Source organism: Gorilla gorilla, chromosome 8 (genome assembly GCF_029281585.2).
Source record: "Gorilla gorilla gorilla isolate KB3781 chromosome 8, NHGRI_mGorGor1-v2.1_pri, whole genome shotgun sequence".
NCBI lineage: Eukaryota > Metazoa > Chordata > Mammalia > Primates > Hominidae > Gorilla > Gorilla gorilla.
Genome location: NC_073232.2, coordinates 33,471,040 through 33,493,285, shown reverse-complemented (window position 1 = coordinate 33,493,285; position 22,246 = coordinate 33,471,040). Strand labels below are relative to the sequence as shown.

General features: G+C 43.0%; 1 protein-coding gene across 21 annotated transcripts in view; it reads right to left on the bottom strand.

Annotated features, from left to right (window-relative positions):
- The window catches only part of KIAA1217 (KIAA1217 ortholog), a 342,128-nt gene that overhangs the window by 53,875 nt on the left and 266,007 nt on the right, over nucleotides 1-22,246 (bottom strand). For all 21 annotated transcript variants that reach the window (XM_004049166.5, XM_055351996.2, XM_055351994.2 and 18 more), the window contains one exon: nucleotides 19,859-20,691. In XM_004049166.5, the coding sequence (XP_004049214.2) occupies nucleotides 19,859-20,691 (833 nt within the window). The remainder of the gene's footprint in view (nucleotides 1-19,858; nucleotides 20,692-22,246) is intronic.

Sequence of the window (22,246 nt, the reverse complement as noted above, 5' to 3'; positions counted from 1 at the left end):
CACCTGTAATCCTAGCACTTTGGGAGGCCGAGGTGGGAAGATCACCTGAGGTCAGGAGTTTGAGACCAGCTTGGCCAACATGGTGAAACCCTGTCTCTACTACCAAGATTGCACCAGTGAACTACAGACTGGGCAAAAGAGTGAGACTCTGTCTCAAAACAAAACAAAACAAAACAAAACAAAAAAACCCATGTATTTGAAGGTAGATGATGTTAGATCTAATGTCATAGGAACTTTAGCCTGGAGGTTTTTATAGAATCACGCAGGAACACGAATATCCCTAACAGCTTGGCCGTCTCAAGATGTTAATGAAAAATTTCCCAATGATGTCCATATACAGATACTGTTCCTCTCTCTCCAGGGCTCTTTGATACTTCATTACAGTTTAGCTGGCATTTGAAATAGGCTCACATTTCTAGAGCTCAGACAATGGACGTTTCGCAGAACTATTGCCATGTTTTCAACACATTGTTAAAAACAACAATACGAGTAAGTGAATAGAGGCTTCACATGTCACCTCGTGTGAATTCAATTATGCATATTTGTTAGTTCAAAACAGGAAAAGGAGAGAGAGGAGAACAATGTATATGGCATGGGCATTGCCTGTGCTGTTATCTCCCATGAGTGAGTGTCCTTGCATGAGCCTGAGATAAGAGAGGGGACCTCACTCCTCACTGCGGATCTCAGTCCCACAGGCCTCTGGGTTTGTGAGTGGTGGGGATTCCCGTGCTGCAAACAGTATATTCTTACACTATTAAATACAAGCTGGCTAATTTATCTGATTGTCAGTGGAAAAAGTAATGATGGTCTGGCCGGGCACGGTGGCTCCTGCCTGTAATTCCAGCACTTTGGGAGGCCCAGGTGGGCAGATCACCTGAGGTCAGAACTTCGAGACCAGCCTGGCCAACATGGTGAAACCCTGTCTCTACTATAAATACAAAAATTAGCTGGGTGTGGTTGTGCGTGCCTGTAATCCCAGCTACTCGGGAGGCTGAGGCAGGAGAATCACGGGAACCTGGGAGGTGGAGGCTACAGTGAGCTGAGATCGCGCCACTGCACTCCAACCTGGGCGACAGTGCAAGACTGTCTCAAAAAAAAAAAAAAAGTAATGATGGCCTGTTCTTCTACTAGAAAAAGCCGACTGATTAAGGTGTGCTCTTTTTGAGAGATGGTGCATCTGCATCCTGAATTTTATTACAATCAAGATGATATTCAAGGGTAATTTTGTCCAACTCAAGCATTGCGGCCTTGAGTTTTGCCTTTGGAATGTAACTCTCAGTGCCATATGTAACACTGATCTTAATTTTGTAATTGCAAGCTTCTGATATCAGAACTCCATGCGTTTTCTTTAGTTTAAAATTGAAGGTCTGTCACAATATTGAGTTTCTTGTATATAAGTCGTGCAGTCTGGATAGTTAAAGGTTGCAAATCCACCAAGGAGGAAAAAAAACACCAAGCAATTTTAAGTATTAATAGTATGGTCTCTCTGCTGTAATAGAATGGAAATAAAAAATCTCAAACGGTGAGTGTGGAAATATATCTCCACGGAGTGATTTGCAAATGTTTCCAGGTACACCAGTTGATGCTAAACCTCTCAGCCATATAGCATTTCAGTCATACCTTGGCTCCCTCTTTGCCATAAAATAGTCCACATATCAAAGAGAAACAATGGTAAGAAATTCAAATAAGGAAAGCAGGTTAGTGAATATCCATCGGCAATGTCAAGCTTATTGATCCAAGTCACAGTAGCATCTCAGAAAAAATGGGAGTGGTGGTTGGTCACTCTTCCTGCCACATGGGGGGGGGGCACACACTTGCACACACTCTTGGGAAATGAATGACTTCCTCGGAAGAATGCTCAGCCCCAGGTGGAAGTTGCCCAGTGTCCTCATTCGTCCCACAGGGACTCTATCCGCAGTGGTGCTGGAGTAAAATGAATGACACTAAGAGCAGAGGTGCATTCAGGGCTACCTTGAGATGTACCACTTTACTGCTTTTCTTCAATCCTAGGCAAATGCAAAGGATATTCCTTTAAGAAAAAAAAAAGGTAACGTGGCATTTTTAGAGTCTAGACAGCTTTGGTAAGGAAGTTGCTTAAAGGGTTCTGTACAGCTGGAGTGTGGGATAGGAAGGCATGATGACAACCTTAGTACATGCAGAAGACAGTAATATTAAGAAATGCAAGAAATAGGTAGGTCTCATTTATGTAGAGACTAAATGAGACTCTGCTAAGAGGGAAATGGCAGAGGGGAGTCCTGGGATTCCATCGCTGGCCACAAGAACAATGCTGGTTAGGGCTAGACCAGCCTTCTTTCTGCTTCCAGTCTGGTCAACAGGTTTCATTACATCGTCCAACAAAGGAGAGCATCAGCATTAAAATTCAAAACAGGCTGGGCACAGTGGCTCACATCTGTAATCCCAGTACTTTGGGAGGCCAAGGCAGGTGGATCACTTGAGGTCAGGAGTTTGAGACCAGCCTGGCCAACATGGTGAAATCCCGTCTCTACTAAAAATACAAAAATTAGCTGGGTGTGGTGGCACATGACTGTAATCCCAGCTACTCAGGAGACTGAGGCAGGAGAATCACTTGAACCCCAGAGGCAGAAGTTGCAGTGAGCAGAGATTGCACCACTGCACTCCAGCCTGGGCGACAGAGCGAGACTCTGTCTCCAAAAAAAAAAAAAGGAAAAAAAAAAAAGAAACAAAGCACCTGAATCATTCTGGATAAACAATATTGCTGCTCCTCTACTGATTCATCCTCGAGGTTAGAACTATAGAATGTCACAACACAGACCACGTCATCTACACATGGAAGTCTGGGGAGCTGCAGACACACCTTCGGCATGTTCCTTGGCTCAGTGAGTACTCAGCTTCTACCCTGAGCTCCCACCAGATAATAGTTTTAGGGTGCAGAGAGAGACAACTCCCAAACAACATCCTATTCTTCTTTAAGGCTGATATTGACAGAGTTGCAGAACAGTCTGGGATGAGTCTGGGTGCTTTTAGAACAAAAGGCTATATGCACTCCAGGTACCCACATGCTTGGCTTGCCTTTTTGTATCTGTGAGGAAAGGAGTGAAAGCTCCCTGGATGGCCTCGTTCAGGGTATGTCACCTGCAAGGCCACCAGGAAAGAGACACGCTGCATCAGAGATACTGAGTCAGGTGGCTTCTCATCTGACATCCCCCCTGGAGAGTTCAGATGCTTGACAGTAGAGGGGAAGCCATTCTCTCCTGGGTGGGAGCACACAGAGCACCGAATACAAGTGTATGCTCTACTGTCTTGACCTAAGCCACTTCACAAAAATACAATTCTTTTGACATATGGTAATGAGAAAACATTTTCCCTCCTATTTAATCGTCAAAGTGTGTCTGGTTTCAGGATTCATTTCGGGGACATTATCTGATTTATACATTCATAAATAAGATTGTCTTTCCATTTTATGGTTGGTAATCTGGAAACAATTTTATGGTTTAAGTAAATTACAGCAACTGGAAACTTATGCAGCCTTCTCCCATGATGAAATGTTAGGAAGTGTGTTTTAAAGTTGAAAGGGAAGAAAGCAAAGTGTCATGGAAGAAGAGAAATGAACACAACCCTGTCATTTTATTGCAGTGGCAATTTTTCATGCTCATCATCAGAATATGAAAGACATTTAGGCTCATTCTTGCCAATATCGCTTGGTTTAAAATATGACAGGACTGATACAATTACTGTTGAAAAGATGGCTTAAAAATGATTTCATAAACCATTTTATATCATTCCACAAACCATATTTATGTGATTAGTGTATATGGTTAACTAGTCATTTAATGTCTTAAGTCAGCCTGGCTGAATGAGTCTTCTCATGATCCAAACATAATATTAATAAAAAAACTCAAGTCAAATTCAGGGAAATGCTGTTTCCAGTGTTAAAAGTCCGATTACTCTAAACAACTTTCCTGCAAGCTCCATGTCTGTCTGTGAAGACGAAGCAAAATTCATACTGTTGGTGGTCTGTTCTGTCTTTGGAACACAGAAAAGGAAAAAAAAGAATCTGTGTTTAGGGGATGATTTTTAGCCAATGACTCCATTTATAGAACTTTTTTTTTTTTTTTTTTTTTTGACAGGGTCTCACTCTATTCCCAGGCTGGAGTACAGTGGCATGATCATAGCTCACTGCAGCCTCAACTCACTGAGCTCAAGAGATCCTTTCACCTCAGCCCCCCAAGTAGCTGGCACCACAGGCACGCACCACCACGCCTGGCTAATTCTTTTGTATTTTTAGTAGAGATGGGGTTTCACCATGTTGCCCAGGCTGGTCTTGATCTCCTGGACTCAAGCGACATCGGCCTCCCAATGTGTTGGAATTACAGGCATAAGCCACCACGCCTGGCCCACTTATATAACTTTTTGATTCAAGTTTCACCTTGATTTTTTTTTTTGACTAGAGACTTTGTACTGACCAAAGTGTCACTAAGCCTGAATTAAGTCCTTATTATATATCTAAGTAAATGAATGGCTATTAAGAAACAAGTCAGTAGCATATGAAGCTGGCGATTCCCCTATTAAGAATCCCAAAGGATTTGTTCTTAAGTATCCAGAAGACATATTACAGAAGATGGCTGAAACCAGCTAGCCGAGCTGATGTGATTAGCCCCTAGTCTGAAGCATCAACCTTCCTAACCAGTTAGGGGATGATTTTCATCCAGTGACTCCATTTATAGAACTTTTTTTTTTTTTTGAGACAAGGTCTCACTCTGTTCCCAGGCTGGAGTACAGCACGCATGATCATAGCTCACTGCAGCCTCAACCCACTGTAGTCAGTAACAACTGCAGTATTCTGGCCTTCTGAGAGTCCCTACTAGATGGTTCCTCCATTTGCTTCTAGTTCTAAATTTTGCAATTTTTTTCTTTGTATTCCTGCTCATTCCCTGTCATCTCTCTCCCCCACCCAGAAAGTGTTACATGGCCAATGAGTCAATCAACAAATATTTTTGAGCCCTTAATACGTGCTAGGTAACGTGCTAGCTGCCGTGGACCCAGCAGAGGCACTGCACCCCCTTTCCCAGGCATGCCTTTCTTTGACAATGTCAATTTCTTTTTCTCTAGGAGCAGTCTATCTGAACTAAAACTCTTTGATCTTGGCAGTGCCGAAGGCATTTTTCCAGGATGCAATAGTGAACAGGTTTAAAGCGAGGCTATGCCCTTGTTTGTTCATGCCCTGACTCTGGTATGAGGAAAACAAACCCCAAAGTAAGTAAAGACTCTTGTTTTCAGATGAGTTCAACAAAACAAAGGAATTTAAATTGTCTGAATTTGTGGTAAAGCTTCAAATGTGACTCTAAGCAATGACCTTTCTATTTCTGCCAGAAGTTAACCTATTGGTGGAAAAGCTGTGTAACTAAAGACATTGTTCCCCAAACTCCCAATACATTTAACTTCTCATTAACACATTTAGATCTATTTGGGAGACACTGGTGTAGTTGGCGGTCAGGGCTGCCATTTCTTCTCCCCGGGCCCTGTGCTTATGGCATGAGCAAGAAGACTGGCTATGTTCTGTCTCCCCTAAAAAGCACTTCAATCTTTTGTTTCGTCTAATGTCTCAGTATCTCCCCTGCTTTGGAATTCTTGACTATCTCATCCCTAAGTTCCCTGCCACTACCCAGGAAATCCCCTCCCATCCCTGGTGCTCCCATCCACCATACCCCAGCTGCCATCCTTTGTAGCTTCAACATCCATACTTACAACCCCTACAGAAATTTGGCACTATACAGCCTCAAAATCTTTACAGCCATCCTCTGACCTTGAATTCTAACTCAGAATGGTGTTACTGTCTAGATCTGAAACTCCAAGACCCCCTCTAAGTATGGCGATTTTTTGTTGTCTTCATTTCTCTTATTCATACAAACTATTTCTTTATCTGTAGCCTGGCCTTACTTTCTCCACCTTCGATACTGTCTGAACAGTCTCTGGTCATTTCTCCTGCCTCTTACCCAGGTTGGACCCTGAATACTTTCAACATTATCCCAACTGAACCCCATTGCATCTGGGCTATTTTTCAACCTTGCTGTTCCATGCTATACTGACGTTGCTTTCTGAATGACAGAGGAGGGTAATAAATGAGAAGAAAAGGCCCCTTGTGCCCCTTCTATTTCTTCCTATGTCCTCTCCTTCTGGTAATCTTCAAGGAGACAGAGTTGGGGGAAATTCTCATTAGGCACTTTTCCCAAGTCAGGAAAGAGTCTGTAACCTAACAAAGGGGCTCATCTAAAATGTTCTGCATTTCACTTACAATGCATGAAGATAGACACATTTAAGGACACCTGTAAAAAACAGGCAAAAATGAAGCTCCATTTACAAGGATCTGGAGGAAAAAGCTATTTCTAATCTTTCTTCATAAATTCACTGAGGTGTTGACAGAATGAAAACTGGCAATGAGATGTGGAAAGGGAATGCTGTGGCGATGATGGTATTCTCTCTAATAAATAGTTATTCATATACTCCTAGGGATGCTGTTTATTTTCTTCACGGCCTCGGGAGACGATTGATTATCATGTCAATTTCAGTTCACTTCCACCATCACTTTGCACGTGAGCACCATGACGGGCGCTGAGAGTCACTGATGCTGATGTCTTTCTTTCTGATCCTAGGCTTCGGATGACTTGGCTTGGGTGGGCATGGTGGCTACAGCCCAGCCAGAATTCTGTGGGGTTCCTCTGTGCTCAGTGCTATCAATAAGGTACTCCTGGATGGTGGAGACGGAGCAATAGGCTGGGGAAGAACAAGTTCTTATAATAGGTGAGATGTGAATGATGCTGAAAAGAATGGCAGAATTTATCCGGAGGGAGAAGAAGAAGGAGAAGGGAGCAGTGTTCTGAGCAGGGTTCCAGGGCAAGCAGAGAAGCCGTAGACCAAATACAATTTAGTGGAAGCAAAAACAGTGGACCAGGAATTAACTGTGTTTGTTCTCTGACTCCATCCTTACAGCGGTGACCTTTCTTTCAGCCATTAATCCAACTGACATTTATTGAGCACCTACTGCATACTAGGGAATGCTCCAGGCACTAAGGACATAGACATGAACAAAACAGACAAAACTCCTTGCTTACATGGAGGTTACATTCTACTGACCATTAGCGAAATAGATGATAAACCTTACACACCAACGAACATGAAGGAGAAAAAAAATCTGGGAAGAGAGTAGAAAGAAGAGCTGAAATTTTATGCAGGGTGAGCACACAGGGCTTCACTGAGAAAGTCACTTTTGAATAAAGACCTTAAGGAAGTGAGAGAGCAGGCCATGTGTGCTGTCTGGAGTAGGAACCTTCTAGGCTGTGGGAAGGGCAGGTGCACTCACACATATACCCTCTGCCCAAGGCAGGAGCATGCCTGGCAGTACTGAGGAGAGCTGGGGAGGCCAGTGTGCCTGCAGTGAAGGAAGGAAGGGGAGGGTGATTGAAATGATGTCAGAGGGGCAGACGGTTGACCTGTCCAGGGCTTGTGGCAAGGGGAATCAAATCATTTATTCTCCACACCAGGATACTTCAGAAAGTGGACAGGGGAGCCATTGGTCATTGCAAGTATTGTACAAGGACAATAGGGATACCCTGGAGCTGTCCCAGTCCAGCCGAGAAGGGCATTCTCCCTACTTGTGTGTCATCTTAGGGACTCTCACTTTGACCCTGAGTGTGATAGGAACCATGGGGAAGTCTGAGCTGAGGTTGGACGTGAAAGGTCTCATGTTTTAACAGGGTCACTCTGGCCCCCTCCACTGAGAACAGGCTGAAGGTGGCAGGGACTGAGTGGAGAGACCTCTTGGGAGACCACTGCAGCAAGTCAGGTGAGAGCTGGAGGTGGCTTGGCCCAATGGGTAGCTGTGAGGCTGAGAGCAATGGCTGGAGCCAGGAAACCTCTGAGTACAGATCTTACTGTTCTCTGGGTCTGGGTGTCCAAACGCAGGGTTGGGGAGACAGCAATCAAGATGACACCAAGGCTTTTGGCCTGAGTGACTAGATGAATGAAGCTGTTGTTACCTGATGTGGGGAAGATAGGACTTTATTTTTGGGCATGCTGCATTCAAGTTCATTAACAGACATCCACGGGGAGATACAAATCTCCACTCAGAAGTCACTTAACGTCTCTGGGTCTCCGCTCCTTAACCATCGAATTGGGAAAACAATTGCCTTACCTGTCCCAAAGGCTGTTACCCTACAGAGACATCAAAATGAGGGCAAATGAGAAAAATGTGTAGCGAAGCACATTATAACCTGTAAACCATTGAGGATGTGTAAGCCTTCATGATATCCCTTTAAATTCATTCATTCAACAAATATTTCTTGGGCCAGGCACAGCTCAAGATGCTGGGGATATGGTGGTAAAAGCACAGGGCTTGCCCTCATGGAACTTACATTTGGGGCACAGGAGACGGCAGGGGAGTGTTGCAACTTCAAGTGTCATGGCCAGGAAAGGCCTCCCTGAGCTGGTGGCATTTGGCAAAGCCTTGAGTTTGGAGAGGAGCCAGTCAGTTAGACATTTGGTGGAAGAATGCACGAAGCAGCAGAAAGAGCAAAGGTGAATTCTCCAAGGTCAAAAAGTCCTGGACAAGGTCAATTACAGGAAGTGAGGGAACATGGAGTTGAGTTCTTGGCAGGCCACGGAAAAGGCTGAACGAACCCTTACTCTGTAGAGGAAAGAGTCTCAGAAGGCCCCTACCCCTTGTTAAACAGGGGTACCCATTCTCTCACACCCACTACCCACAGAAATCCAGCCTCACTTAGAATCCTGGAATTACATAAGTTTCTGCTTGGAAGGGATTTACATAAATCCCATAGCTCTTCCCATTCTGGGTCTGTGATCTTGACTGAAGCTATTAAAAAAAAACAACATGAAAAAAGGCGGGCAGGTCCAACCAGGAGGTCCAAGCTCAGTCCCACCCAGGCCTGGTGTTCCCTGCATGCACAATTGGCTTCCCAGGTTCTAGCAGTGCTCTGCCCAGCAAAGCAAATGCACTTAGGGAAGGCTCCAGGCAGCCTTTAATCTATTTCACAGTTCACTTTCTGTGTAGGCTGTTCTGGTTGGGACCAGGAAACAGCCCCAAGTCAGGAATAAGGACACAATCCCCCTCAGATCCGAAGGGCTGGCACAACTCTATGGCTTCATGGTTTTATGTCAATGAAAATTTATTCATAGAAAACTTTCCAGTACACAAAGTGATCTAATAGCTATTTTCATTTAAATTGCACAGAACTTGTCCCTTTGCCAGGCACAGTGGCTCACACTTGTAATCCCCAAATTTTGGGAGGCTGAGGTGGGGGAGGCTTGCTTAAGCCCAGGAGTTCGAGGCTGCAGTGAGCTATAATTGCACCACTGCGTTCCAGCCTGGGTGACAGAGCAAGACCACATCTCTAAAATAATAATACATTGAAAAATAAAAATAGGCCGTACACGGTGGCTCACACCTGTAATCCCAGCACTTTGGGAGGCCGAGGTGGGCGGATCCCTTGAAGTCAGGAGTTCAAAACCAGCCTGGCCAACATGGTGAAACCTTGTCTCTACTAAAAACACAAAAAATTAGCTGGGCTACTGTGGTGGGCTTCTGTAATCCCAGCTACTTGGGAGGCTGAGGCAGGAGAATTGTTTGAACCCGGGAGGCGGAGGTTGCAGTGAGCCGAGATCATGCCACTGCACTCCAGCCTGGGCAACAGAGTGAGACTGTCTCAAAAAAAAAAAAAAAATATATATATATATATATACACACACACACACACACATATATACACATATATATACATATATATACACATAAATATAATAAAAATAAAAATAAAAATAAAAATTGCACAGAACTCTTGAGTAGATTATCATCCCCTTATTAGGACAAAAGACACTGAGGCTTAGCCAGGCAGGGCTTTTCTTAGGGAAACAGATCAATTAGCTTGCAGGCTCTCTCGGATCCAGGGCTCTCTGTGGCACTGAGCTGCCTCCCTTAGTGACTCACATCTAGGGTGAGGCACTTCACTTCCTGTTGGCTCTCTGCTGGGTGCCTAGAGCCGCCACTCCCCAGGGCAAGCCTACACCCTGCTTTATGAAATCACCTATTTTGCATTTTCTTTCTCTTCCCTGAGGCTAATCTGGAACATTTGTGTTCTGGAATTGACATCTCATTTTTTGCACAGGTACAAACAGGTAGGAATAGCAGTTGCTTCATGTTATGGGCCAGCTGAACACGGCCAGCTAATTTACCTTCAAATGAGAGACGGTGTCAGGAGAGATGGTCTCTTGAGTGGACCTCATGGTGACTGTGGAAATGAACTCCCCACTCTCGCCTGCTTTAGAGCTGTAAATCTTAGGGTGGACTCAAAAGAAATAAAACAATGACTCTTAGGGAAAAGAAAAAAACATTTGCTATATTTGGTCTCTCTAGTGCATTTCCTTTTTGTTTTGTCTTAGTTACTTGTGCTTGCAAAGACAAAATGTGAGGGGAGCCACGGCGAGTCCTGAGCCGAGGCTCGACATGAAAGGTCTCACGTTTTAACGGGGTCACTCTGGCCTCCCCAATGAGAACAGGTGGAAGGTGGGCAGGGACTGAGTGGGGAGACCTTTTGGGAGACCACTGTAGCAAGTCAGGTGAGAGATGGAGGTGGAGTGGCCCAGTGGGTGGCTGTGAGGTCAAGAGCAATGGCTGGAGCCACCCTTAAGGCAGCAGGATAGTGAAATGTCATTTAACTAGAGTAGCTCCCATCCTTGGACCTTTAGGAAGTCTCCTTGCTGTTTCTCCTGCTGTAAAGTCAGCTATTAGGACCCAGTATTCTCTAAGGTCTCTTTAGCTTCGAGGATGGACAAGGAGACAGAGGAAGTATTTACTGGTGATACAAGTTGGCCCTGCATGAGTATATACAGACTTTTTTTTTTTTTTTTTTGAGACAGGATCTTGCTCTGTTGCCCAGGCTGGAGTGCAGTAGCGCAATCATAGCTCACTGCAGCCTCCAACTCCTGGGCTCAAGTGATCGTTCCACCTTAGCCTCCTGAGCACCTAGGACTACAAGCATGTGCCACCACACCTAATTTTTCAAAAAGTCTTTGGTAGAGATGGGATCTCACTATGTTGCCCAGGCTGGTCTTGAACTCCAGGGCTCAAGTGGCCCTCCTGCCTCAGCCTCCTAACATGCTGGAATTACAGGCATGAGTTACTGCACCCAGTTCAATACAGACTTTTTAAGATCTGTGATTTTTGAAAGTTGGAATTCATGCTTAGACCCAGCTGTATTTTTTGAATCACTTCATTCATGAAAAATGAAGTCCAGAATTCAAATAAGGACAAGTGTAATCTCCATGGTTTCCGCCAGACAGAAGGACAAGTAAATCACAAGAGAGGCTAAACTATGTGTCCTGTGTGTCAACAGAGTCTAGGATTATCAGCTCCTGGGCTATTTTGACGATCCATCTTTAGGTTGGGTGGGAACCCCACGATTCTGCATTAAGCTGATTTTGTCATCTTTTCAGGAGGCTTACTCTGCACCTAAGCTATTCCTCTTCTCTTTGAAGAAGTTCTAGTTGGCAAAGGACGGAGTTATCTGAATCTCACAGTATTTAGTTTTTTCTGGCTTAAGTTTCTGGTCTCAGACTTAGGGCTTCTGATTGACAGCACCTCATGAATATTCAAAGGAGATACAGCAGCACATTTTAATTTGATCTAATTAGTGACAGACGATGCCTTTTCCTTTTGAGATATTGATTTGTTTAAAGTAGCACACAGACCTTGTGGCTGCTATTCCATTGGCATTTCTGACAGAGTATCCCTGGTGTAAGAATAGAGCTAGCTGCATAAATTTGTTAGTTGGTCTAGTATGTTTATCAAATATCTGTTGCCTGAACTCAGGAGTCTAAGGAATAACTAGCAAATATGACTTAACCATGAAATTCCATTCCTGTGAATGAAATAACAATTCAGTTGGTCAGCACTTGATTTCTGAGACTGGCAAAACATCATATCGAGGTGTCATTTTTATAGGTACCATGATGGTAAAAGTATAGCAAATTTTGGATAGAGACTAGTTGGTCTTTTCCAAATGACATCTTTTCATTACGTACATGCCCTCAATTCTAGACCATCTCAATGTTCTCAAGAAGGCTCTGAGACCCACATAACTTTTGGAAAATGTTCCCTTTTCTGAATTCATAGCAATTACCGTCTGTATCACTTCTTTGGAATTAATTATGTACAAGCAGACCCCAAATTATGGCAGGCTTGTCACTGAAAAGTTTACTTGTACTTTCATTGTTTAGAACTTGAAATAAATGGTGGTTGGATTTCCAGCTGGCCCATGGAAGCCTCTTTACCCTACAATGTATTATTAGTCCTGTCGTTGTTCCTCATTGTTTTCAAGGAAAACGTGTCCTGACTTCCAAGCTGGACTTTGGGAAGCTGGGAAGAGATCTTTCTCTGGAGCTCAAGCCTCTGGGGGTGCCATGTGACTTGGCATGTCCCCTTCTCTCCTCTCTGACTCACAAGGAGACATTGTCACTCTCAGGATTGACAAGAAGAGCATCCCTGGGCATCACCAAAGCCAAAAGAAATATCAAGTGTGAAATTCAATGATTGTGGTTGTTTCTCAAAAACAGGTATTCAGTAGGCATTTGTAACTCCGAAGCTTCCTGTACTTAAACTGTGACAAAGCTTATATGTTTATATTAAGCTTTTAATATTTTATGACTGTCTTCATGGTTTATGTTCCTGGTGTATGGGAACCATATCTCAGTTTCTTTGTATGCAGCAAATCATCCAGTCCACAGCTAAGCACATAAGAGCGGCTCAATAAACATTTATTGATCCATAATTACAGCTACATGAAAAAGCAATTCAGACAAGAGCTGAATCAGTCAAGCACTATTAGGCATCAAAACAGATAACCTAATGATTTCACGCATACCTGGCTTAGCTGTCTTATCTTCAGTCTTATGGCTCAGATGCAGTTTTAAAAGGATGCCCTGAACCTAGCTTGTCTTTTTGCCCCTGGACCTAAGCAGATGTGCAACCCTGGCTACTTTCCTGAAATGAACTTAAAAGCAGTTTTGATACTCTAAACATTCTAATTTGGATCTGTAAGCCCAGCTCATTCTATTCTGTGTTCACATTTAGTTTAATTCTCTCACCCTTGCTCGCCTTACGTGTTTTCTGATATTATATTCAGAAATGTCTCTCCCTGCTTCTTCGGGGAGTTCCTCATCCTTGCCAACTCTGTGTATTTACATTCCTCTTTAGTAGCACTTAGTAGAGTGCTTTGCTCAAACTAGAAACTCTCAGCCACTTAGTATATCCCAGGCTGCCATAACACACTGAACTGTAATAAGTTGTTGCATCCTATGGGGTAGATACTATTATTATCTCTATGTCACAGTTGAGCAAATGGAGGCAGGGCAAGATTCGGTACTTTGTCAAAGGTCCCAGCTGCTGGCAAGTGTTAGAACAGGCACTCTGGCTTGGAAGTCCATTACAAGTTACTGCCTCTGAACAACTTGTTGATGAGCAGATTGACTGACCCGAAGGTAGTCATAGCAAGCTCTATCAATAATGAGTTGCTTTATCAAGAGGAGGAGGGCAGAATGGAGGTAATAACTGTCCTGGTCCTTGCCTTATGAATGTCACAATTTACATTGCTTGAACATGGGGTATTCTTTCATTTCTCTATTTTATTAAAAGTAGAAAAAGTTCAAATTTCCTTTAGAGCAACGTTTCTAAGCTGGGGCATTTTGCCCCCCTGGGCAGGGCATTACAATATCTAGAGATGTCTTTGATTATCCTGGCTAGGTCAGGATTGGTGGTTGGTATTTGCTACTGGCTTCCAGTGGGTAGAGGCCAGAGATGCTGCTAAACATCTGCTATGGTTTGGATATGGTTTGTCCCCACTAAAACTCATGTTGAAATGTGATCCCCCACGTGGCAGTGCTGGGAGGTGGGGCCTAGTGGAAGGTGTTTGGGTTATGGGGGCAGATCCCTCATGAAGGGCCTCATGCTGTTCTCAATGTAGTGAGTGATTTCTTGCTCTCGCTTTTAAGAGATTGGATTCATTCTATCAGTAATGAATTTGTTCCCATGAGAGTGAGTTGTTAGGAAACCAGACCCCCCTCAGATTTCTCCCTCTTTGCCTGGGTTCACTTCTCCCTTGACCTTCTCTGCCATGCTATGATGCAGCACAAAAGGCCTTCCCAGAAGCTAGGGCCATGCCCTAGAACTTCTCAGCCTCTAGAACCATGAGCTAAATAAACCTCTTCTCTTTACAAAGTACCCAGTCTCAGGTATTTTTTATAGCAACACAGAATGGACTAAGACAACATCCTACAATGCACAGGACAGCCCCCTACAGCAAATTATCAGGCCCAAACTGACAACACTGCAGAGGTTAAGAAACTCTGCTTTACTGAGATGCTAACTGTAACTACTTAGGATATCGCTGATGTGGCTCACTTTTTACTATACCAGCAAGAAAGGAAAGCAAGTAATCCTTCTTTTCCCATCATCCAAACTGACTGTCCTCTAGGAGGATAAAGCATGGTTTAGGAAATCTTCAAAGGTCTTCCAGTCGCAGTGAACATTTTTCAATGACATAAATCTGAATTTAGACTTTCATTTGATCAACTGTTTAACCAAGGATCCATCTCACCCCTAAAAGTTACCAACATAGTAACATTGAATCCTCATAAAATGAGAAAGTGATGTGAAATGATTAACAGCAGACACAAGCTGCCAGTTGCCATGTGGGCTACCTCCTGTACACAGAAGGTTCTGCTAAGTCTACCATGCCTCAAAAATCACAATAGAAACTCAAGTTGCTTGCTTTTCTGTAGATATAGGTGCTCGGAATGGGCAAAATTTTTCTTCCTAGTGTAACTCTATGCTAATTTGTTGAATGTAGCTGCTCTAGGTATAGAATAGTGTAAAAATACAATCTCAGTTCAAGTTTACTGGGTCCTGAAAAATCAATTTGGAGGAATCTGTTACATATTTCGAAGGCAAGGTAGTCACTTTGCGATAAGCACTCTTGAATTTTGAGTGTTATTTCACTAAAGGTATTTTACATTACAGTATATGATCCAAACTACAAATAGAAAATAGCAAAACATAAATGTCCCAGAATTTTACAATTCTTAAGAGCTGTTTTATGTGCCATGAATAGAAATAATGATGCTGTTTAATGAAGTAATTTTACAACCTAGAGAAGACAGAGCCTCAGGCACTAAGCCATTTGTCACACACGGTCTCCTTGGGCAGTCTCTCCTGGTCACTAGGACTATTCTCTACTTGGAGTCCTAGCTGAATGGAAGTCACTTGGATAAAACCACTTCATCACTCAAGATTGCTTTCTTTTCTAGAAGCTCAGACACTAGAATGGCTGTTCTGAAAGTCAAAGCAGCTATGATCTGTCACTGTACCCCAAAGTCCCTGGTATTCCTGGGAGGAGACCCCTACCATCACAAGAATGTTATACCATAGATACCGTGTTCTCCAGATATTCTACATGCAATTTATTATTACTAGATGCTCATTGAAGCATCTTTAGAAAGAAAGAAATGCCAAATTCATTAGCACAAGGTATGTGACTAAATATAAGACTGAAGACTCAATTACTTAGTCTTGAGCGAGCTATTTTCAAGTCAACAGAGCTGTTACCAAATCATGGTCCTTCAAAAAAGCTACCACTGGATGTCTTCAAAGTATGCATGTGGAAGGAAGAATTTTTCCCTCTGATTTCTAACATCCCACAGTTATTTGGGCTATTATATTGAAGTGCTCTTCAGAACAGCATAAGAACCCAGCAGTGCCAACAGAAAGCACAGCCACCGATTTCTCTGCCTCCCACTGGCGTTTTTGCAGCTTCACATCTTCGATGTAAAATGTCACTTGAGACTCTCATATGAAAAACACTCTCATATTTATTTGCTTTTTAATATTATGAAATTGCACAGAAATTGGATTGGTTCTTTATACGACCCTGTTCTCATGAAGTTAAGCTTTAAGGGGTTGAAAACTCTTTAACAATACTTACACAGATTAAGCATTTCTAAATAACATCATGGTATAGATGAGACAATGGACTATAATTTTGTGCTTCAGTAATTGTTTCTGATGTTCCTGTTTTTAACATTTTTCTTTGACATAGTACTCAGATGCATTTAAAAAAATGAAGTCTACCAAGAATGCTGTCCTCTTTCTTCCCCTATTTCTGCATAATTGTGCTAATATACTAGCTAGGGCAGTTATATTTAAAATGGCATGTGTATATTTAGCAGCATAATTATGCAAATTCTACTGTGTTTATGATTGTAAATATCCTTTAGGAGCAGTTACTTAGCATCTAGTCCTGAAACAATTTTTGAAGAATTCTGGTTGAAATGTTTAGAATTCACTCCTGAATTAACTTCTCTGTTGTGTGGAGGTGGGGCTTATAGTTCTCATTTGCAAGGCAGAATACTGCACAGTGGTAAACAGCATGGAATATGTAGAATTCTTTAATAGTCCTGGACATTTTATGCCACCTACTGGCTTTGTGGCCTTGGGCAAGTTACTTAACCTTTCTGAGCCTCAGTTTCTCCATCTGTAAAATGGAGAAGATGATAGTACATATCTCACTGGGTTGTCATGATGATTACATCATATAATGTATAGAAACCACTTCACATAGTGCTTGGCTCATAAAAGGCTCTCAATAAATGATAGGTGCCATTCACCTCCTTCCTATACATTCCCCAGGAATGCTGCATGTCAGCCTAGTTACCAAGATATCTAAAAGAGTTCAGGGCCAGATTCTGAGCTGTCCTTGGAGGAGGAAGTATGGCATGAGCTCCACCCTTGTCACTTTGTCCCATGTAAGAAACAATGGGGGAAGCATGTAGGAGTGCTGAGGGCAAAAGTTCCAGACTCAAGTTCTTTTGACCAGAGAATTATTCTTCACCTTTGACATGTGACTGAGGGGAGTTAGCGGGGAGTGTTTAGGTCTTTCAGCAATAATGAGTCTAAATGTAGAGAGAGAGTGTATGTGTAGGTGTGTCTGTCTGTGTCTGTGTCTTTGTGTGTCCATGTGGTATGTGTGTGTCTCAGTGTGTCTGTGTGTCTATGTGCAGGTCTCTAGGAAAAGAGAATCTAACCGGCCCACATATACCCAAGCATTCCAATTCCACCCTCTGGAGATAAGCTGATTACAGGTGGGGAGTCAGCTTGGCAAGATGTATTAGATAAAATTTTTCCTGTGCTATTTTACATTATGGGGAATGAAAAATGTGAACATGTAAAATTACATTCATAATGACAATCATATGTCAGAATACACTGGTGATAACAACTGTATTTTAGGTGAATATTCATCTGTTTAGTCAGTTTTTCTTATATTGTTAACCTGGAAATAGAATAATTTGGATTTTCTAAAAAGGTTTTCTAACATGTAAAACTGAAGTCCATAGAATTTTCTGAAATTTTACAAAATGGAAGTCTCTAGGGTTGGCAGATCTTTTTTAAAAAAGGGAGTGGAGGCCCTCAAAGAATACCCATAGTACCAAAAGCTAAAATCTTTCAAGATTTTGATCCCATACAGAGATGACTCCACAGGTCAGCAGAGGGTTTGTCTTATTCTCTCCATAACTAAACGTCTTGAAAAGTGAGACTCAAGGATGTACATTAAGTTGTGTGTGCGTGGTAATTACACGGATGACACTGAGCTAGGTTCTGGAAAGAAGGCAGACACCATCTTTGGTTGGCCAAAAATTTTGATAATTTCAGCACTATTCCCAAAAGAATATTACATCTAAACTAATCTGTTTTCATGCAAATTCAGGTTTTTATCATCCAAGAACCGGGGTGGAAACAGTTCAATATGGTCATGGCAAAATCAAGCTCCTGATGCTCTTTTATCTAGGATAGGTCAGTGTGGGAGGTAGGGAGATGATGGGGAAGATGGATTCTGGCTCTCAACATTATATGCAGGAGACAAATTATCTTTATTGTTTTCTGGTCTAAATTCTTGCTCCCGTAAGTTCCATCCCCTCAGCGACATACCATTTCCCAACCAGCACCTCAAAGCCTGCCAAAGGGGAAGGGTGTGTTATCCTTTCTGTGAAGTATGCAACACAGGCTTCCAAGACTTATCGCACATCTTGGTAGATTCCTCTCCAGGTGTCACATTGGTCTGTTCCCATGAACCACTATGAGTGTTTATCCTATACCACTTAGCTGTCTGCAGTGATGGGAAGAGTCCCTTTCTTTGATGCTTAGAATTTCACTTCATGAGGACTTTGGAAAGGAGAGAATGAATACTATTTTCCAATCCTTATTTTTTCTTAGTCCTGCATCATCAAGCCATTCACTGTTGTTGTTATTCTAGCTACATGAGAGAGTTAGAACTTTTGTTTCATTAATGATCCCAAAACTTTCATGTTCTTTCTCTTTCTGTCTCCTAAAATCTTTCTGCTATGATATTCCCTGTAACTGAACAAGTAAGAAGGGATTGCCCTTTCATAATAAAACCGTGCTAAAGAGGACTTCAGGGCTTTCTGACTTGTGTGTGAAAATAGTAAGGTAGACAGGTCACATTCCATTCACAATTTTGGCTTTCTTTTTATATGGTATATAATAGTAAGTGATATTAACACTTTTTAGTGAGAAGCAGTGGTTCTAATAAGGTATTGAATAACTGAATATCTAGACACCTTATTTTTCTTTTTTCTTTTGAGACGAAGTCTCACTCTTGTCCCCCAGGCTGGAGTGTGATGGTGCAATCTTGGCTCACGGCAACCTCCACCTCCCAGGTTCAAGTGATTCTCCTGCCTCAGCCTCCCGAGTAGCTGAGATTACAGGCACCTGCCACCACACCCGACTAATTTTTGTATTTTTAATAGAGATGGATTTTCACCATGTTGGCCAGGCTTGTCTAGAACTCCTGAGCTCAGGTGATCCACCTGCCTCAGCCTCCCAAAGTGCTGGGATTACAGGCGTAAGCCACCGCACTTGGCCTGGACATCTTACTTTTCATACCCCTTGACTCATATATAACAATAGGTAGCAGCATGCTTAAACCTTCTTTGGACTCAATTTCTTTGGCTAGATTTTTATGATTATTATGTTGACTTGTTTCAACCAATTCAGGCTAGAGAAATTCCCTTTATCTAAATTAGCTTTTCTATTACTATATGAACTTTGGAAGGTTTTCAAGATAGAGTAGGAAGCTTCTGAATTGGTAAATTATAAAATATGTCTATTTAAAAAGAAATTCAAGTCCCCAGAGAGTTTTTCCCTGGAAAAATTTTGCTGATTTCAGCACCACTCCTAGATAAATATTAAATCTAAGCCATTCTATTTTCATGCAAATTCAGATTTTTATCCTCCTAGAAAACAGACACATTATTTCCACTTCCCACAACCAGATGAGAAAACAAAATTGTATTCCACAAGGAAAAACACAAACTGCCATTTCCAACAGTTAAAACTGAAAACACTCACTCCTTATTTTCAGCAGTAGCAGATCAATTATTATGACCTTTTGATCTTTTCATCTGGCTTCTGCTAATGACAATTTTCTTCCAGATTATTCAGATTTATACAAATGATAATGCTCTTAGATCCGTGCTCCAGAGGCACAAGGGACTGATTACTATTGTTGCTGCACCTGTCTTCTTGAACATGGCTTAATGGCTGTAACCCCTGCCAATTTAGAAACTATTTGCAGACAATGGTGGCTTTGACACCACTCTGTGACTCCTGCAGCATCCACAGGACACGCTGCAGAGATGGGTGCTCAGACATTTATTCTGTTGGTTTGACCCCTGTAGAGCTGCCCACAGTGACACATGGGCCCAGGTACCACCCTCGGTCACCCTCACTGCACCTTACCTGGTCTCTCTGTCTTTGGGTATTGTCGCCGTGCTGTAGGCAAAAACTTGCTTCTCCATTAGAGGAGGGCCGAGGTCTACAAGGCTGGATAATCCTGCAGCGCTCCGTGGCTTTTCTATATACACCAAGGTGCCTGGCTCCTTTTTAAAGGTCTGGCGGCTTGGAGAGGCCCGGTCTGGCTGCATGGTGTGAGGGGGGCCGTGGGCATTATAGTGAGCGTGCATGTCTATCATCCTCAGGTCACTGACTCTGTGGGGAGAGGCAGGGGGTGTTTTGGAGCCCAGTGTAGGCAAATGGCTATCCGGATATTTCCTTGATTTCTGTCTGTACAGTGATTGTTCCATATGCATTTCCGCTTGCATTGAGGGGTTACAATAAGCACTCGCTGACCGGATGGCAGTGCGGTGATATGCAATGATGTGGTCAGGGACATCCAGTGGGTGTCCACCATGGGATGACGCTATGCTCATCCGTCCCTCGTGATAAAGGTAAGGATCAGCATAGAAACCCTCATTTCTGTACATTGCAATGTTTTTGCCACTCATGTCTTCATCAGGCTTGACATCTCTTCTTTCTAAAATGGCGCTTGGGCTTGGAGAGATGGGTCTGGAGACTGGCAGGCTGGAGATTCTGTCCCTGGGGATGGTGGCATTGCCAGGAACAACCATGGAGCGGGTGCCCCCATAAGGAATTCTGGACGGGGAGGGGGGCATGGAATGGGGCACCGGAGTAGACGGTGGGGAATTTGGAATCGCATGGGGTGGATGAGCAGTAGATCCGGGGCGAGGGGCCCCAGGGCCATCTCCTCTTGCATAAACAAGTTCTCTCTGCATCTGAAAAGAAAACAAGGGATCAGAAAGTTGACTTTGATATTTGTGTTTCAAGAGAAGTCTCAGTGTGTAACCGTGTGACTTCCCCTGCAAGATGTATACACCCTCATCCTGGAATCTGTGAACATGTTTCCTTACATGGCAAAAGAGACTTTGCAGATGGGGTGAAGTTAAGGATGGTGAGATGGGAGATCTTTATCCTGGTGAACTCAAGGCAATCACAAGGGTCTTTATATGCGGAGGAAGGAGGCAGGGAAATCAGCCCCAGGGGAGATCTATGGTGATGGAAGTAGGGTTAGAAGAGTTTGGAAGGTGCTATGAGAAGGGGCCATGAGCCAAGGAATGTGGGCAGCTGCTAGAAGCTGGAAAAGGTGAGGAAATGGATCCCACTCTGGAGCCTCCAGAGGGAGGATGACCCTGCCGACACATTGATATTGATGTGCAAAATCCATTAAGGACTTCTGATCTCCATAAAAGTAAAACGATACACCTATGGTGTTTAAAAAATTATGACGTTTTAAGCCACTAAATTTATGGTAACTTGTTACAGCAACCACAAGAAATGAATACACCTGATGGAGAGTGCAATTTTGTGGGATTTCAGGAAAAAATAGTGTGGTGGCTTAAATTTTAATGTCACAGCTTCTTAGAGACGCTGCTTAATAAATGCAGGTCTAGTGTATCAATAGTGCTAACGCTGAGTCTTCTAAAACTTGTCCTGAGCACATTTTTCTACTGTTAGCCCTGGGAAATAGTAACCATGTTTCCCATCTTTCAAAGTGGATACAATCTAGGGAGATGAGCAGGGGGAAAGGAGATGCATGGGGGAAAACCTGGAAGGGAAGTTTCATTCATTCACCAACTCTTCACTTGAGCCTACGAGAAATCAGCATGGAGAGGCTGGAAGGAAATAATTAAGCAATAAGAGTACAATGGCAGTGGACCCCTGAAGAACACAGCTTTGAACTGTGCAGGTTGACTTATACACAGATATCCTTCCTCCCCTGCCACTCCTGAGAGAGCAAGGCCAAGCCCTTCTCTTCCTCCTTCTCACCTATTCAACATGAAGTTGACGAGGATGAAGACCTTTATGATGATCCACTTCCACTTAATAAATAGGAAACACATTTTTTTCTTCCTTATGGTTTACTTAAGAACATTTGCTTTTCTCTAGCTTACTTGATTATGTGAATACAGTATATAATATATATAACATTCAAGCTATGTGTTAATCGACTATTCACGTCATCTGTAAGTGTTCTGGTCAACAGTAGGCTGTGAGTAGTTAAGTTTGCGGGGAGGTAAAAGTTCTACACAGATTTTTTTTTTTTTTTTTTTTGAGATGGAGTCTCGCTCTGTCTCCCAGGCTGGAGTGCAGTGGCGCAATCTCAGCTCAGTCACTGCAATCTCCGCTTCCTGGGTTCAAGTGATTCTCCTACCTCAGCCTCCCAAATAGCTGGGATTACAGGCATGTGCCACCACGCCCAGCTAATTTTTGCATTTTTAGTAGAGACAGGGTTTCTCCATGTTGGCCCGGCTAGTCTCGAACTCCTGACCT